At 43.9% G+C, this 18807-nt stretch overlaps 1 protein-coding gene, 1 non-coding gene and 1 pseudogene across 3 annotated transcripts; 2 read left to right on the top strand and 1 right to left on the bottom strand.

Annotated features, from left to right (window-relative positions):
- Positions 1–781: 781 nt before the first annotated feature.
- Positions 782–4690, bottom strand: LOC136522446 (uncharacterized; annotated as a pseudogene).
- An 8040-nt stretch (positions 4691–12730) lies between these two features.
- Positions 12731–12802, top strand: TRNAD-GUC (transfer RNA aspartic acid (anticodon GUC)). Its single transcript has one exon. It is a non-coding gene; the product is annotated as a tRNA-Asp (tRNA).
- Positions 12803–13041: 239 nt separating this feature from the next.
- LOC136519552 (ruBisCO large subunit-binding protein subunit beta, chloroplastic) lies at positions 13042–18040 on the top strand. 2 transcript variants are annotated; one of them, XR_010774950.1, is made up of 15 exons: positions 13042–13162; positions 14063–14217; positions 14318–14443; positions 14798–14935; positions 15017–15355; positions 15457–15691; positions 15769–15938; positions 16026–16103; positions 16220–16291; positions 16690–16794; positions 16909–17001; positions 17081–17173; positions 17532–17655; positions 17736–17856; positions 17887–18040. XR_010774950.1 is itself a non-coding variant. In XM_066512941.1 (14 exons), exons 2-14 carry the CDS (start codon positions 14065–14067, stop codon positions 17747–17749), a joined length of 1740 nt encoding a protein of 579 aa, XP_066369038.1. In that variant the 5' UTR covers positions 13042–13162; positions 14063–14064; the 3' UTR covers positions 17750–18040. The 2 variants fall into 2 exon arrangements, 1 of the variants encoding a protein (XP_066369038.1); XM_066512941.1 differs by having other exon boundaries at positions 17736–18040.
- The last annotated feature ends 767 nt before the right edge of the window (positions 18041–18807 follow it).

The raw sequence follows: 18807 nt of genomic DNA, 5'->3' as shown, positions 1-18807 counted from the left end.
AACCAATCTGCAACAAGTCACTGGTATGTGTTGTGAAATAATGATGATATAGATGCTCTAGAAATTGGGTTCCATACTATGCACAAGCACTTCATTGTTCTCATTCCTTCATAGTCAAGGTCACAACTATGCAATAGAATATTGAAACAAGGCAGCAAGACTAAGTTTCAGATAAATATGGACTGGTCTGGACAGAGGCATCCATCCATCTTGCAGCCTCCAGGGAGGTGAAAAAGAAACTACTACACCACACACACTACACCACACACACTCCCATGCATGCTGCTCTCATGAATAGAAGATTCTCCTCTCCCACAACAGTGCAGTGCCGGGAAAGGTGGATAGATAAATATAGTAGATAATAGATATGTTTGGACTTCCAACAATTTAGAAACACAGGACCTGATTGAGGTTCACATGAAAATAGATATCTCAGCTACTGAATTCAGTAGACTATGTCTTTAAAATGTGCAGGATCAAGATGACAGTTTAAAAGCACATTGCTCAATTCATGCAGCCCCAACAGCTTACTGCAGCCACCTAAGACCGAAGCATCAACAACAGCTTTGCTTCATCTATGAGCTATTCATCAATTTCATAGAACTAATTAACGTATTCATTAGTTTTTCCAGAGCAGTAATAACACGAAAAAGGAGCAATACTCCTACCAAACAGCAAAAATTCAGTCCACACCATCCATCAGTCACTAATAAAAAAAAAGGAAAATATACAAATTCGAACTTGATACTTGGTCAGGCGGCACAATCCAGTTTTCTTGGGGTAGAGGCAATGTTTTCAGATCGTATTATCGAGGCTAGTCGTATGACCACCGATCAGACGACTAATCGTGATTAGTCATCGATAAGGGTCGATTAGTCGGTCCTAATCGGTCTAATCGGCTAGTCGGATATTTAGTCGTCCTTGTGCCTAGATGACCTGATCGACCATGTATATACTATATATATGATGTAAATATATGTAAACATGGCCATAATAAATAGGTAAATGTTAGAGGCAAGCAACCAAGCACAGTTTGGCATGTAATCATGTTTGCAATGAATCATTATCATGGTGATTTGGCCACTTACCTGTAACTGCTGCTTGCTGATGCCTGATGGTGTCATGGTGAGTGCTGACTGCTGACCAAAGAAAAACTAGCTGCTGCTTGCTGCTGCTTGCTGAATCTGATGTCTGAACTCTGAAACTGCTCTGACCAAAGAAAAACTAGCTGCTTGCTGCCGCTTGCTGATGTCTGAACTCTGAAACTCTGAATCTGAAATTACAAAGAAAGAAGATAATCAGTTAAATAGGCAAAATAGCAGAAAAACAAAACTGTAAAGACTAAAGAAAATGTACAAGAGTAGTAGACAGTAGAGCATGGGAAAACAACTTAACCAAGTACACAAATGTAACAAATAGGAACTAACAGCAGTTTAGCACAGTGCACACTGTGCACAGCAGTACACAACATAAGTAAACTAGCAATTCAGCCATAAGTAAACTAGCAGTACACAACATCCAGTCCACTGATCCATAGAACCAGCAATTTAGCCATCTAGAGAAGTAAATCTGCGTCCACATGGAAGTCTTCATTTCCATCATTTGTTGCAGGTCCGCCTGAGTCTTCCTCCCCTCCCTGGTCCTCCATTTCTTCATCTGTTGCACTTGCACCTTGTGGTTGTTCTGGTGCAACTCTGTTTTCCTCTTCTTCATGATCACTGCTTTCAGTTGCTGGTGTATCTGACCTTGGACTTGGACACTTCCTTTTGTTATTCCTCCCATATGTGCGGGTGACAGTATTCCTCGCACGAGCAGCAGCAGCCCTAGGCAAATTGCGGCCTCTAAGCTGGTCGGTTGCACCAACAGCTTCATCAACATGTGTCCAAAGCATATCACTGCCATTAGATGCATGAACTGGGTCACAGTTGATGTCTACCCACTCATTTTCCCATTGAAACTCTTCTAGCAGCAATGGGTTGGATTTCTTGCCTTTAGAACCGAGCTCACGAATTTTCTGAAACCTGAATGCCATCTTACGATTGTAGCTAACAAATACCAACTTATTCAACCTAATGTGCTCCAAACGGTTCCTCTTTTTAGTATGCACCTGCAGCCATAGAAAATAGGAGCAAATTCATTAGATGGCTGCAGCATATAAGAATGCATTAGCATGCACCTGCAGCCATAGAAATTGCACTTACATGAGCAAAAGCGCTCCAGTTGCGCTCACAACCAGACGCCGAACAGCAGAGGCTTACAATTCGTTTTGCTAAACTCTGTAGCTCGAATGCAAGGCCACCAAAAGCATCCCACCATAGAACTGTAGTTGTAGATTACAAGCAAAACAATAATATAATCAGTAGCTCATCACATAGAGAATTATAGCTTAATTAAAAGAAAGTGTTGACTGCTGAACTGCTCATTACTTACTAGGATTTTTGCTATTTCTCTCTACTATTGCTAATCTCTTTGAGAAACATTCACCCTCAGCCCTGTCATAATCATCAGCTTGCTTGCTTATTTTCCTCGCTTCACTCTCATCAGGCACCATCTTCCATATAATGTCATTAAACATGCATCTTAGCTTTGTAGCTTGTCTCCTATCCTTTTCCTTTATGGCAAAGTACTTTCCAGGATTCAAGAAGAGGGCTGCTCCATATAGTTTTTGCTCCATCTGGTTCTCCCATCTCTTGTCATAGCATTCCATTACATCATTCAGTAATGATGATTTGTCTCGCAAAGTTTCCTTGATGGTCTTCTTTGCAACATCCATTGCTGCCATTATCTCAGGAGCTGCTGGTGTTTCATCACCATCTGCTATCCTCATAGCGATGAGAAGGGGTTGTGTTGCTTTTATACAGTACTCCACTTTTGTCCAAAATGGTATGGAAAGGATTGTGTTCTCAGCCTGCCGCCCTTCAGCACTTTTTGACAAGCTGTTGGAATGCCATTCCTCACTCACAAACAAACTCCTCAGCCCCTGTTTGTTCTTATGCATGCTTGCTAATGTGAGATAGGAAGTAGCAAAGCGAGTAACAGCAGGCCTCACAAGATCACCACCAATCTTTTCTCGCATAAGATCCAGAATTCTCCCATGCTTGTAGAGAAACCTACACACCTTCTTAGCCGAATTAATGCAAGAGCTAAACTCAGGTATCTTCCCAATGTCCTCCATCATCAAATCCAAACAGTGGGCAGCACATGGTGTCCAAAACAAAGTTGGGATCCTCTCCATAAGAATTCTTCCAGCAGCCTTGTAGTTTGATCCATTATCTGTGACAATTTGCACCACATACTCCTTCCCAACCTTGTCAATTTGTTTCTCTAACAAGTCTGCTAACATAGAAGCATTGGCTATCTCACTTGAAGCGTCAACTGAACCTAAGAAGAATGTTCCAGCTGGGCTATTCGCAAGAAAGTTGATGAGATGACGGTGGCTAGTGTCAGTCCATCCATCTGACATGATTGTGCAGCCATATTCCTTCCAAGCGTCCTCATGCTTCTTTCTCAACTCCTCTGTCTTGTTCACTGCCCTATCAAGTAGTGGATTCCTAATCTCATGGTATGAAGGTGAGCGATACCCAGGACCATATTGCCCAATGGACTCAAGCATAATCTCCCAGCTTCTTGAGTTAATAGCATTCAATGGTATTCCATTCTCATAAAAAAATCAGCCACATGGTCATCTACAATTTGCTTTGCTTCCTTGCTCTTTGTGGAGTACTCAAGAGTGGGCTGTGACATCTTGGACTTGTGCCTTTCTGCAACCACTTCTTCTAGACTCTTGCAAAGCAAAGAACTCACTGACTTGGAATGCTTCTGTGTTTGAGGTTTTGGTGGAGCAGAAACCACAAAGTTCGTGATTGATGCTTGAGCTATCTTTTTTGCTTGCTTTGATTTTGTCCCAGAACTTGGAACTTGGTTTGACTTTGTCCCAGCATTTGGTTCATTTTCAGCAGCAGCAGAAGCACCACCTCCATCTTCTTCTGTTTCTGTCTCCACCCCAGTGCCCGCAGGTACCTGCACCTGAGTCCTTGACCTTGTGACCAAGTAACCATTCATCTCACGCCTAACTAGTTCAGGTGCTTCACCACATTTCACTGCATCAGAATAGCCCCCAGCAAGGTGTTGCTTGAACCTTTTAATGCCTGAAGGGACAACCTTTTTGCAGAAAATACATTGGATGAACTCTTTCTTCCCTATGTCTGGCCAAAACCCATATTTCCATCCAGGATCTGATGATTTTGCCTTCCTCTTCTTATCTTCAGCCATGGCAGCAAGATCTGGCGGCAATTTAGCTAACGCTTGAGCTATCAGAGATGCTTCAGTTGGAGCAGCTGACGACGCTGAGGCAGCCCCTCCTGAGACAGCTTCATTCTCAGGTAGAATTACCTCAACAACTGCACGCCGTCGAGCATCCTCTGCAGAGCGGCACAGCCACACAAATGTGTCACAAATTGGTGGCAACATGCAATACACAGCAGCGGAGTAGCAGACAGAGACAATAACCTTCAGAGGAGGCAGAGTGGTGGGACTGGTGGCTCATCTTGATGCTTGAGGCCTCCCGTGTCCGTCCTCCAGGCGTCGAGGAAGGAGCCTCAGAGGCGGGCGGAGCTACTGGGTCCCAGCAAGGGAGGAGACAGGAGCGAGCGAAGGTGGAGGCGCTGGCGGAGCTGCGGGCGGAGCTGCTGCGGACGGACGGACGGAGCTGCTGCTGGCGGAGCTGCTCGGACGGACGGACGGGCGGAGCTGCTGCGGACGGACGGACGGAGCTGCTGCTCGGACGGAGCAGCTGCGGGCGGAGCAGCTGCGGGCGGAGCTGCTGCGGACGGACGGACGGACGGCGGGCGGAGCTGCTCGGACGGACGGAAGGGCGGAGCTGCTCGGACGGAGCGGGCGGAGCTGCTGCGGACGGACGGACGGAGCTGCTGCTCGGACGGAGCTGCGGACGGACGGACGGACGGGCGAGCTGCTGCGGACGGACGTGCGGGCGGAGCTGCGGACACCAGCGAGGGGCGCGGCCGGAGCTGCGGACGCCGGCGAGGGAGATCCAGAGGCAGGCCGCCGGCGGCTGCGAGAGAGAGGCAGAGAGCAGCGGGAGCTGGAAATGTGCCGTCACTCAGTCACTCGCTCACTCTTCTTCTTACCCTAATGGGCTAGCTAAAGGTGGGCCGAATTCTTTAGCTGGGCCAAATTCTCCCTCTCCCGAACTAGTCGTCCGGCTAGTCTGATCGGACGACTAATCGTGATTAGTCGCAACTTATCGGACGATAAGTTTTCTAATCGGTCTAAACTAATCGAGAGCCCTTATCGAGCACCTGGTTACGATAAAGACGACTAAACGTGATTAATCGTGATTAGTCGTCCGATCTGAAAACATTGGGTAGAGGTCGACGAGCAGCTTCTCCTTCTTGCACCTTCTTTCTTCTAACCTGGAAAGTTCAAAAACAGAGTTTTTATCAAAGCTGGGCATATATACATCAAGTACTTTATGGAAAAAAATTGAGTTGCAGCCTGTCTATCTTAGAAATAGGGTAATTATTCAAAAAATTGAGAAATACTAAGTTGTGCTCCACCAGTCAACTTTGCCCAATGAATTAGACTCATGTATACTCCCTCCAGTCAACTTTGAATGACGTTTCTGACAGCCATTTTGGTTTGGTTGCAGTTCTACTACTCTGCTGTCCAAAACGTCATATAAAGATGACCGGAGGTCGGAGCAGTTTTTTTTTTTTTTTTTTTTTTTTTTGATGACGCTTGTTTTCTCTGTCATATAAGTTATCAACACTGAAACTCAAACTTGTTGGGAAATTCGGAAAGTGTAGCTAGTAATTGGCTAAAGCGTTAAAGCAGTTTAAAGACACTCTGCAAGTCTTCACTGCAAACTCTAGCGCCATCCAAGATCTTCCAGTGCTAAGGTCGATTGGGGGAAAGATATATTGAAGTGAAAACGAGGTCGGTAGTGTATCATGCATGTAGCAGGCAGAAACTATGACTATGAGCTATATTATATGCTGCTCAAACAAAATTCAAGACAAAACTCACACAATCCTTCGTAATACTGAGTCACAAAACTTTTTTTTTAGAAAGCGTGTAGCACGTGCTTCATTAAGGGAAGTTAGAGAAATAGATACACGACCCGAAGGCCACGACGGCGAGTTGCCGTTGGCATACAACGGGTTGAACACACACACAAATCACCGGCTCCAACCGTGCCCTGAGTCGCAAAACTCGCAACCACAAATGAGTGAATGACCTCGGCTCGCTGTAATTGAGAGCTTACCAATTAACATGTTGGCATTCAGTAAGACTAAACTGACTAGAACATATGTACAACCAAAATGTTTCGATAGGAGAACACATCAAGATAGAAACATTTAGGGGTGGAAGGTGGAGGAGGAGAGATGCACCTGGAAGAAGGCGACTGAGGCCGGCGTGGGAGCAGCAGCCGCCGCCGGCGTGGAACACTAGCAACAAAAAATGGATGAGGAGAAGGGGAAGGGAAATGAGATGACGTCGAGGAGGAGATGGAGGAGGGGACTTGCCACCTGGATCGACCGAGGAGCTGCACGACGGCGAGAGGCGGCGGCGCGAGGAGGACCACTCGAGGCGAGGTCCGGGTGGAGATTTTTCTCTCACCCGGCGTGGATCGGGCTGTGGTGTTACTGCTCTGGAAAAACTAATGAATATGAAATTTTTTCTCTGTTGAGTTTTTTCTTTGATGATGAAGTGCTGGGCCTCGCTGTCGGAGTTACAGGCGTAGTGGAGCTGGAGGTAGGCGATTCAAACGACGTTGCTGATGCAGTTGTAGAGTCAGGCTTGCTTGAGAACTGTACCAATGTATTAATCCATTGTCTCTGTGAAACTGATAAATAATAGTATATTAATCCATTGTCTTCTTGTAGCAAGTGTTTTGTCTATTGAATCCCTTGTCTTCTTGTAGCAATGTGCTTTTAAACTGTGTCTTGGCCCTGCACATTTTAAAGACAGTCTACTGAATTCAGTAGCTGAGATATCTTTTTTTCTTTTTTCTTTTTTTTGACAAGTTCACCTGCATTTCCATTGCTTAGTGCCAAACTGGCATGAATATTTAAGATTACATCATTTGTTCACGGCGTGATCATAATAGGAGGAAGGAAGGGAAGAAACTTTCTCAGAGCGTTTACAGAGCAATTACATAGCATTCGTAAAAACACCAACCCATAGGTCTGCAATATCCCTTATCTTTCTTTGGGGGCAATCTCAGCTAGTCAGTTTCCAGAGCACTGCGTCGGAAACACAGGATGCTAACATTTGGCGATGTCCAGCCATTTCTGATCTGAAAACCACCCCATTTCTGCGTTTCCGAAGCTGCCGACAACAGAGAGCTATGAATATCGCGAAATGTTTTCGAGGAATGTTGTGCGGACATTGGACTCCATGGATGTTACTTATCGCCCCGGAACTGAGAGAAGGCAAGGGCAGGCCGATTTTATCCCAGAATTCACATGCAAACGGGCACCCAAGGATCACATGATCTGCTGTCTCCTCAGCTTACTGACATACTTCACAGATCGCAACATGCTTTTTCAGGAGATTGGACCTGCTCGGGATCCTGCCTTGGACCCAACAGCCAACACATGAAGAACTGAACACGTCTTGGGGCATGAGTTTCCCGGACGAATTTTGCAGCCGGCAAGGGCGTGCCATCCCACGATTTCAAAAGCCTATAGAGAGAGAGAGAGAGATGATGCTTGGTACGAGCAAGAAAAGCGGAGCATAAGGTACATTCGTATTTGCTGGGCGTAAAAATCAGCAATCCTAGGATTAAGGATACAGAACCATAACAATTTAGAAAAGTATCCAGGCGCTAATTGAGATAAACATCATTGCTTAAGCACTAACCAAACTGGCACGCTGAAACCATGCATTTTACCAACACGGTTCTATTCCCCAAAGACAGCCGGCATCAGACAACCAATAATTTACTGCTATCACTGCTATATATAAGCACTGACCAAACCAGTTTTAGACCGCCTCCGATGGTTTCCAAATAGCTAGTCTAGGAAAAATTTTATTGGCTATCAAGGAGAGAAATCAAATAGTTAGCGACTCCCAAATAGCTAGTCTAGCACGATCTCCTGGAAACAATTCTCTCACAGCTCACATAACCCTACATTAAAGTGTTCATTTTTTATTATTTCTAAGTCTCGTCTAGCTAGCTAAATTACCATTGAGGACGCCCTTGTGGAACAGTGAGAGTCTTCCTCGATACGATGGCAGCACCCGTCAGGAAAGCCAATAAGTGGAAGGCAACACAAAAAAAAATTAACTCAATGGGTGCTGCCTAAACCATCTTTCCTTTTTTGATGATCTCACTGCAGTTAAGGTATGCAGACTAAAATGCAGATGAAACTGAGCATGATGATTAACTGAATGGGTAGCCTGCATAAACTCTCTCTCTATTTTGATGATCTATCTCGCTGCAGCGCTAAGGGATACAAACTAAAATGTAGATTAAAAAACTATTGGACGGAGCCTGATGGCATGGGAGGGAGGACGCTGCAGCATATAGCAGCTCGGTGTGGTTCTGTCAATTGCAGCTGGAATCAAATAGATCGTCCTGCTTGTGTTGAAGCAGCAAAAACATTTGGTTGTAAAAAACTTAGAAAAATCATAATGTACTGGCACACAAAGAATGATGAAGCCTTGCCCAAATTCTCGATCATGCGCATCTTATCAGCGCGCCTTTGTCCCTGTCGTCGCATTAAACACTTTAACACGCCCATCAGCCGTCCTGGCGAGCTAGCTGAGGACGACGAGTGCAGGCGGAGTCCACATTTAGTTTAATCTGTGGGCCGATACAGCGGTCGTGGTTGGTTGACTGGGCAGAAACCGTAGTCGCGTCGTGTCTAGGGCCAATTTTAAGTGGTTTAGAGATTTAAAAAACTGCGCGTATCTGGTTTTCGAGTTAGAGGGCTAGAAACAAACTGCAGCCATAGTTGGAGGGCCAAAAATAGACTTTTTCCTTAAATAAATAATAAAGTTAAATATAGTCGGCGACAACAGCAGTACGACTAAAGGCGGACCCAGTACACAAGGAGTGGGGCACGTGCCCCCACTCAAATTTTGGGTGTGATACATAAATTTTCTAGAAATATTTAAGGATGGCAGAGTGATACATAATTTATGTGACACAAAATTGGTGTTAATAGGCTCGTATTAAAAAAATACTTGCATATGACTATACTTTTGGATCACATGTCATGTAAATGAAATGTTAATAGACGAATCATATCTATTTGTCCTAACTAAATAAAATAGGGTCAGAAAAGAAAAATGGATGCAGTATTTACTACTCATATTAACAAGCTAGGAACACTATATTCTAATTAGCACTAATCAATTTTTTCTTTCCAATTTGCCTCTATTCATAAGTTTGGTATCCCACAACCATGATTTTCTCGAGCACTAAGAGATCTCTAGCTGGCTGGGGTGATAAATATAGTTGTCAATATAGCGAGTGATCATGTGTTGTACAGTGCATGCTCCTCTATAATAGCACACTGCTTTCTCAGAGCTAAGCTAGGAGGCGAGCATGAGCACACGCCGAGGAGAGGGAGCGGATGAGGGAGATGGAGGCACCAGCGCCGACGGCATCTATGCATATGCAAGATCAAGATAGTACCAGCGCAGCATTCACGAAGGAAGATAAAGTCGTCATCATAGTCGGAGCTGCAATCGCAGTCGCCGTCGTTGCAGTTCTCGTCGTCGTCGGTACCAACTGGAGGTGGAGCTCGGTGGCCTCCGCGCTGCTAGCAGCAGCGGAGACAGCCCGGGCCGCAGCGATGACAGTATGCGCACGTTCATTGTGCACTAGCCGAGCGCGGAGTCGTCGTCGTCAGCAGCAGCAGGAGGAGCGGGGGCATATGCCCCCACTCAAATTCTAGTTTTTTAAAGAAAGAATATGCCCTCATTCGTGTAGATGTAGAGGTCCATCGGTAAAACACCTCCTTCCTAACATCCATCCCTCTCACCTCCTATAGTCCTCCATCCCCGTCCGGCGATGGTGTGTCCCTCAAATCTCCCCGGCTGTCCGACCTCCGATCCGCCGCACAGCAGATGAACGGTATAGCCACCAAGAACTAGGTGGCGGTGCTGCTCCTCTGTTTCATCTTCCTGGCTGTACATAATCGTCTCCGCCGAGGTGTGTATGTTGCATTGGTGATCCCTCTCCAGTCTCCATCAAGTACCGATTGGTGTGTGGTTCCGTCCGTCCCTCTCTTACATGCATTTTACATGCTAGTCTCTCTACTTGCATTGCTCTGCCCTGCACTGCATGTACCGATCTTAATAACTCTGAAGATCATCGCCGGGAATGGGGTCTACTTTTCATTATAACCTAGTTGTTTGTGTCAAATGCCCGTATGTCGGCCTGTTTATATTTGAGTTCTTTCTCATTTAGAGCGAGGCTCAATTTTGGTTGTGCTTAGCCACGGTTTAGGCGCCACTGTGATTCTTCCTCTCAGACGGCCTTTTAGCCCAAGCCTAATTAGCTACGCTTAACCTATATGGTTTGACCATGGTGTCTTCATCTACAAGCCTATTTTCAAGGCCAATATATAGCTGTGGTGACATACAGCGATAAAAAAAACATAGTTGTGGCTTGTCCTCATGGATTTGTAGTTTCAAACTCCAAGTAATAAATATCTATTCAGGCTAGCTAGTAACTGTCACAACAAAATCGAATGTTAATTACAAGTATGTCAGGATATGTTTACTTATATTATATCTTGTCAGTGATTCGTTATAGTGCTTACTACAAAATCGACATCTTTATTGCAAAATGATCCGAGAGTTTAAAGCAAAATTGCATAATGTCCTAATAAGGTGCAACTAGTTTCTTGAATTTGTACACATCAAGCTGTTATAGGAGCTTGGACATGAAGTAAGAAAGAATTTGGGAGAAAACTATGTTTAAATTCAGAAGAAAACACGGGCATGGTTGCCTAAATTTCATTGAAATTGGATAAATATAAATACTCTAGGATCACAAATTTTAGTAAAAGTTATTGAGAATTATCGTGAACAAAAAAAAACACAAATCCCAAATGTAATACATTTAGATTCTGATATGCTAGTCGACCATCAATGTAGATCTAGTTCTGGTGTCGTCATATCACCAGTTCCAGGTTGTTATAACAGAGCTCACTCTAGTGACATACGCGCCACTTGGCCACTCCTACACGCACACGCACACAGGGACCGGTCCTGAGTTTGTATGGCCTAGAACGAAACTGAAATTTTGGGCTATTTATATAAACATAACAATATACTACTAGTACTATTCATTGCTAGTATATATACACATATATACACAACGTTACTAGTAAGTGGTTAGCTGAATGCAAACGCAATATTCATATGAAATAATTTGTATATTTATTAAACTACCTGAAAATTTTCTTCTAACATTCCTCGATGCGAAGTCATTGTTGATGGTGTCAATATCAATCTCATTCAATAATTGTTTCTCAATGCATAATGTTGTCAATCCATTTAACCTCTCTTGTGAAGAGCTATGTGATTATATCAAATTATCTATTCGTCTGTTCTTCTTTATTTTATTATTAACAGAAGCATACTTTATTGATGATATGGTACTGTTAAAATTTAGAGAAATAATTAGTTAAAGATTAAACAATTATATAAAGAGAGAATTCACAAAGATTAAACAATCACCTTAGGGAGTCAAGTGGCTAGCAGATTGAATATTTGAATACTCAATTAAATCGCAATTTTTGCAAATCTCAAATGATGTCCATCCGTCCGGGTCTCTGAATCACTGAGTAATCAATCACAAAAACACTATCAGATTCAACATAAATATATAATTACATAAAGTAGGGCAGCGTCGGTTGTACATGATTAGAGATGATTAGGGATCATAGACAGAGATACCTGGTGGCTACCGCTTGCCTGCTGGTGCTGGAAGCGCCGTTGCCGAGTTGCCCTCGCCCTATGCGGCCGTACGTCGTGCGGACGTCCCTAGCTAGCCGGCAACTCGCAGTCGATGCAGAGGAGAGAGGATGAGAGAAAGTCGAACAGCGCCGTCGCGCTCGTGCCGAATCGCACGGACCACGGAGACGAGTCGCTGCTGCGGGCCCTTACTGGGCTGAGATACGCTGAATGTATGCATACAATATCTGGGGAGGCCGAGAGGGGCCCATGGGCTCCCTGGACTTGGGACGGCTGCCCCTCTCGCCCTGCCCCAGGGCCGGGCCTGCACGCACACGCACACAAACACTGTCCTCTATGTATATTAAAAAGGTAGTGTAAAAACATGTTTGGCACATACTACTCTAGTCATAATTTTTTTGTGCTCTTAAGTCGTTTGAAGTTAGTGGTTTTTAAAACCTAGCTGCTACTTTGACTCTAATATACGTCTATGTATCTATAAAATATAACATAGTCATATTTTTCATAAACTACATTGTCCAAAAAAAACAAATGCACTTGTGTATCGGTTTCAAACAGATTGGAACTTAAACACATAAAAACACAACTTTATAGGGCATGCTTGTTTGACTTCTAACTCTTGCCCAACTAAAAATAATAATAATGGCAAGCCCAACTAAAAACAAATGATTTTGGTGGTCAATGCTAGCTTTCGAGCTGTTGGCTTCGCACAATCTCAAACGAAGGAATTACATCCGATATCTATGCATAGCCAGTGCACCCTAGCATCCAGGTCGTTGTAGTATAGTGGTGAGTATTCCCGCCTGTCACGCGGGTGACCCGGGTTCGATCCCCGGCAACGGCGTTTACTTTTTAAATTTTATCTTTTGTCGCCGTCTGTAGCTTCTCAGCCCAGGCCCAAGCTTTATTATTAGTTAGTGAGCAGGCAGGCCATACCTTCATCTTGGCCCATTCAATCAATCAAAGAAAGAAAAACGCATTGTGGTGCTGCTTCGCTTCTAGACACTTCCACAGCGGTCGAGGCTGCTAAACCCTGGCGCGGTATGTTATTTAACACCTCATCCCTTCCGCCTCTACCCCGCCCCTCGCAACACGCAGCTGCGACCCCAACCCCAACCCGAGCCCCCCTCCCGAGGCCGCCAGCCTTATCCTCTCCTCCGCCTCCGCGATCCCCCGGCTCCAATCCATCCGCAAGCGCGGCAAGGTGAGTCCCCAGCCCGAGCTCCCGCGCTCCTTCCCCGCCCCCTCTAATTCGAGGCCCTCCGCGCTCTCGGGGGGTTTAGCTGCCGTGGTCTGATGATTCGGTGGAGCTGGAACTGGATTCCCGCGCAGCTCCAGTTCGGTGGGTCATGGGTTTCGTCGCGAGGTGGTTCGTGTTCGTCCGTGTAGATAGATAGATTGGATTGGTGGCGAGTAGGTTTGGGATGGGGATGGAGGTGTTGCTGTCTAGAGCTAGTTTCACCCAAATGCTGTGGGCAGTTTTGGGGGCTTGGGGCTCGTGAATCTCGCGGGGTCTGTACTCGTGCGACGTGCTGCTGTTGTTAGCTTGATGGAATTGCCACATTAGTTTCAATTCTAAAACATGGCGTTTTAGAGGTTTCTACGGTTCATGCTCAATCAGTGGATTGACTGTTGGTGGGGTGGATTGGGATTCACCTGTTCCATTTGCCTGACACTGTATATGTACATGCTTTGTGCATTGCCACTTGGGTAGTGTAAAAACGAAAATTCCAGCAATTGTATGTATGTATGTTAGGCTACCATTAAATTGTTACACAAGCTGGCAAAATTGCTGGAGTGTGTGAATAGCATCTGAATTTGAAGTTCTGAGGTCATGTGCGTCAGTGTGTATGTGTGTGTGTCCTTTCCATTTGCATCAGAGGTAGCGTCTGTCCGCAGCAGTGTGTAATCCACCATGCAATTTGGTTAGGTATTGATACCTCATTACATGCAGTGAAGGCAAAGGATGCTGCGTTCTATTGTTCAGTAAATTAAAAAAAAAATGTGCTTCTGTTAGTTCATGCTTGCGACATGGTCAGGTTATGGATTATATGTTTGCTTCAATTGTTTTCTCATGCTAATGTGACTCCTGCTGCACATGTAGACATGGCTTCGACATTCGGTGCCACTTCTACAGTTGGCCTTATGGCTGCTCCAACAGGGAAGAATGTGCGCCTTCAGAGGAGGACTAACTTCAGAGTAAAAGCAGCCAAGGAGCTGTACTTCAACAAGGATGGCTCAGCTATCAAGAAGCTCCAGGTGAGCTTCACATTTATCATCTGCCGCTCTTTTTATTTATGATATGACAATGTGCTGTTGACCCTTAACCAGGCGCTAATCGGTTTTCTCTATATTTCAGACTGGAGTCAATAAGCTTGCAGACCTAGTTGGAGTTACACTCGGACCAAAGGGAAGGAATGTCGTTTTGGAGAGCAAGTATGGCTCTCCTAGGATTGTTAACGATGGTGTTACAGTTGCAAGAGAGGTACAGTGCAATGTTATCATGGTTGCACCTAGAATTTTCTTGCTAGCTGGTAAATTACATAACGCTGTCAATTTTTTTCATTCTTGTCATATGTGTTTTGCAGGTCATATTCTTATGACCCATTTAATGCATAAACTTTAGAAGATCAACATAAACATATACTTGTTAAATGTTGTATATACAATATTGATGATGCACCATTTAATTTTTACCATAATGTCATAATGATTGTTGCAAAAATATTGATTTTTGTTAATGAATTGAGTCTGTTCTGAAGGTTTATGGGTCATCATGCTAGTAGTATCATTTTTTTTAAGTTCATGTTGCACTTAAGTAATAATTGTTATTCTGTAGGTTGAGCTGGAGGACCCTGTGGAAAACATTGGAGCTAAATTGGTCAGGCAAGCTGCAGCTAAGACCAATGATCTAGCTGGAGATGGGACAACCACCTCCGTGGTCCTTGCTCAGGGACTGATTGCTGAGGGTGTTAAGGTGTGCCACTAGCTGAAATTTGTTGCTACTTGTATTGAATGTTGAATTATTGTTTTCGAAGCTAAATACTCTCTTTTCCAGGTTGTGGCAGCTGGTGCTAATCCTGTCCAGATTACTCGTGGTATCGAGAAAACAGCGAAAGCACTAGTTGAAGAACTACGTAAGTTGTCTAAGGATGTTGAAGATAGTGAGCTTGCAGATGTTGCTGCAGTTAGTGCTGGCAACAACTATGAAATCGGTAACATGATAGCAGAGGCCATGAGCAAGGTTGGTCGGAAGGGTGTGGTTACCCTTGAAGAGGGGAGGAGTTCTGAGAACTTTCTCTATGTTGTGGAGGGAATGCAGTTTGACCGTGGTTATATCTCTCCGTACTTTGTAACAGACAGTGAGAAAATGTCTGCCGAGTACGAGAACTGCAAGGTAACATGGGAAATCTGAGATATCAATTTGATTTTTTTGCCTGTTTATTGCTTTCCTGTTTCAGACTATTAATGCTACTGTCTTTCATCTTCATTGTTCAGCTGCTTTTGGTTGACAAGAAGATCACCAACGCAAGGGATCTTATCAACGTTTTGGAAGAAGCCATCAGAGGTGCATACCCAATCCTGATAATTGCTGAGGATATTGAGCAGGAGGCTCTTGCTACCCTTGTTGTCAACAAGCTTAGAGGATCATTGAAGATTGCTGCCATCAAAGCCCCTGGTTTTGGAGAGCGCAAGACTCAGTACTTGGATGATATTGCCATCCTTACTGGAGGTCAGCTAAACTTCTGTTCTAGAGCATCCTTATGATCATCTATGCTCCTTATTTATAAGCATTCTTCGTGTCTGCAGCAACTGTAATCAGAGATGAAGTTGGGCTGTCACTTGACAAGGCTGACAAATCAGTCCTTGGAACAGCTGCAAAGGTTGTTCTTACCAAAGAGTCGACAACAATTGTTGGTGACGGCAGCACCCAGGAAGAAGTGACTAAAAGGGTTGCGCAGATTAAAAATCTGATTGAGGTCTGACCTTTTCCTGTTCTCTTTGCTCATTTGACTTACTGCTCAGGTGAAAGTCTGAAACTCTGTTTTTATCAACCTAATTTGCAGGCAGCAGAACAAGAATACGAAAAGGAAAAACTCAATGAGAGGATAGCAAAGCTTGCTGGTGGTGTTGCTGTCATTCAGGTATTATCAAGTACATGGATCACAAAGTTTGTGTTATTTGTTCAACGTTATTATCATCGATTCAGTGTTGTAAGTATGGTGGATAGCTGTAATTCATGTCTGGTGTTGCCTGACAGGTGGGAGCACAAACAGAAACTGAACTAAAAGAGAAGAAGTTGAGAGTTGAGGATGCGCTAAATGCAACTAAGGTAAGTTGTCAGAGTTATTAACCATTTTGTGCTGCCAGATTTGTATTTGTTTCATGAGGAATACTTCCTCTGATCTAGGTTTGTTCTAAGTCCAACCTTTGTAACTTTGACAGGCAAAATGTATAATAATATATAATCTTGAATTGAAAAAAAAAACATACATTGAAAAAGTAGTTTTCACAATAGACGAATTTTGTTGTCAATCTATGTAAATTTTTTGATATTATATGGACCATGGTTAATGTTTAGATAGTTTACTTACAAAAGACCTAGATGGGCTTATATTTGTGATTGGAGGAAGTAAGAATTAGTCCATATTCTTTCCTGAAGCATTCTGCATTTTCTGCCGATTTTTCTTTTGGTTACATATCACTAAAATTGCTTCTTTCTCTTCACAGGCTGCCGTCGAGGAAGGTATTGTTGTTGGTGGAGGGTGCACTCTTTTGCGGCTTGCAGCTAAAGTCGATGCCATCAAGGATACACTGGAGAACGATGAGCAGAAGGTGAAAACATAATCAGTAATCCCTTAATTCATTTGAAGGAGGAGGCTACAGAGCACAGCCTTGCTATACTTGAACCATTGGGCATTCCGAACTGACATGCTGAACTGTCATTAGGTTGGAGCTGAAATAGTAAGGAGGGCCCTGAGCTACCCACTTAAATTGATTGCTAAAAACGCTGGTGTCAATGGCAGTGTTGTCACTGAGAAGGTACAGTTTGTTGCCGAAAATCTCACGCATGAGTTCACGGCATGGATCTGAATCTTATGTAAAATGTTTGCTGCACCAGGTCCTTTCTAACGATAACTTCAAGTATGGTTACAATGCTGCTACTGGACAGTACGAGGACTTGATGGCTGCTGGTATCATTGACCCCACCAAGGTTTGTGGCCCTAGCCCTATGGCTTTCCTATCTGTCTGCTGGAATACTAGTAGTTGGTTGATCTTGCAACTTCAGTCATCAATGCTTGTTCCCTACCATTGTGCTTCATTGTCATAACCAATTTGTCGAGTTCATTACCTTTAGCTCATAGCACAATTCTTTAATGTAACCTAACCTCAAATGGATCTAAAAGAACTTGAGAACTGCCAAAGGTAAAGTAGCAGCAATAGCCGGTAAAACTGAAAACAGCAGTCCTTGCACGATGTTGGCGCTATGATTGTTACATCTCTTTTCCCAACCGGTCTTTGGTAACTTCTTTTAGAGGAATAAAACCTCAAACCGCCATGAACTGTCGCAGGTGGTGAGATGCTGCTTGGAGCACGCCGCGTCGGTAGCCAAGACCTTCCTGACATCAGATGTCGTGGTCGTCGACATCAAGGAGCCGGAGGCCGCGCCCCTCGCTAACCCAATGGACAACTCTGGTAACTGACACTGCCATTGATGCTAGTTCTTTCCACATCCGTTGCATGTTCTAACCGTTTGCTGTGTCTGCCATGCCCAGGCTATGGATACTGATGAGATGATATGTCCAAGCCGCAGTTGCCCCATGGGACGAAGGTGATCACCATTATTTTTTGGTAGGCGAGAAGTCGGGTCGAGGTAGTTTTCAGATAAAAAAAATAGTGAGTTGTACGAACCAAAAGGCGAAAATAAGTGGAGGATCTGTAGCCCAAATTTGTGATGTAGACTGGAGACAAACTGCAGCCAGATCAAGCAGAAATTGCTGAGAGATTTTGTAACTGATTGCTGTTATGTTGAATGCAGTTTGCACACGACTAAAACACGAATTTAAAATGTGTCTGTCAATACATGAGTTTGTGCTGCATCGAAAGTTTCGAAACTGATCATGAAACTGGTATCCTGGAGCCGTCTCGGGGAGCATTACATATTTTCCAAGCTTTTTAGATTTGATGAACAACTCCGTCTGTTTGTTTTTAAAAGATGGATTAGGATCTGAAAAGTCTGTTTTTAAAAGACAGTATTAGTATTGGGAAAAGTCAGTATAGAAGTATTTATTTTGTGACCATAAATTACACTTTTTATAATATGTCAGTACCGATTTACGATACATCACCAATGGCTATCGGATCAGTTTTGTAAAAAAAAAAAAAATCTGTGGAAAAACATGTATAATTTGAAATGGGATCAGTTTTGTACAAAAAAAAACTGATGGCAAAACATGTATCAATTTGAAATACTTTTTTATAGGATAAATTAGAAAAATCTGTGGCAAAACATGTATAAATTTGAAATATTTTTTCTATAGGATAAATTTGAAATAAGTGCTAGTCACGCGTCCTATATTTTGAATTTGAAACAGAGAGCCTTCAAAACTTGTTGACAAACAAGAGGAATCGAGAGGGCCCACACATTTGAGAGCGTTCGAACGTGAACGTCCCTCTTTTGTCAGTCGTAGGCGCGAGGTTCTCCGGGTCCACTTGTCAGTGAAAAAATGGGGAAGCCGTCATCCTTGTCGCGGAAGGAAAGGAGGAACCCCGCGAAAACTCCCGCCGCGTCTTCCTTCCATTCTCCCTTGCCTCCTCATTCCCCCCGCGCTTGCAAACCCTAGTTCG

The sequence above is a fragment of the Miscanthus floridulus genome, chromosome 18, assembly GCF_019320115.1.
Source record: "Miscanthus floridulus cultivar M001 chromosome 18, ASM1932011v1, whole genome shotgun sequence".
NCBI classification, from domain to species: domain Eukaryota; kingdom Viridiplantae; phylum Streptophyta; class Magnoliopsida; order Poales; family Poaceae; genus Miscanthus; species Miscanthus floridulus.
Note: the sequence above shows the minus strand (reverse complement) of the source record. Positions and strands in the feature narration are given on the sequence as shown.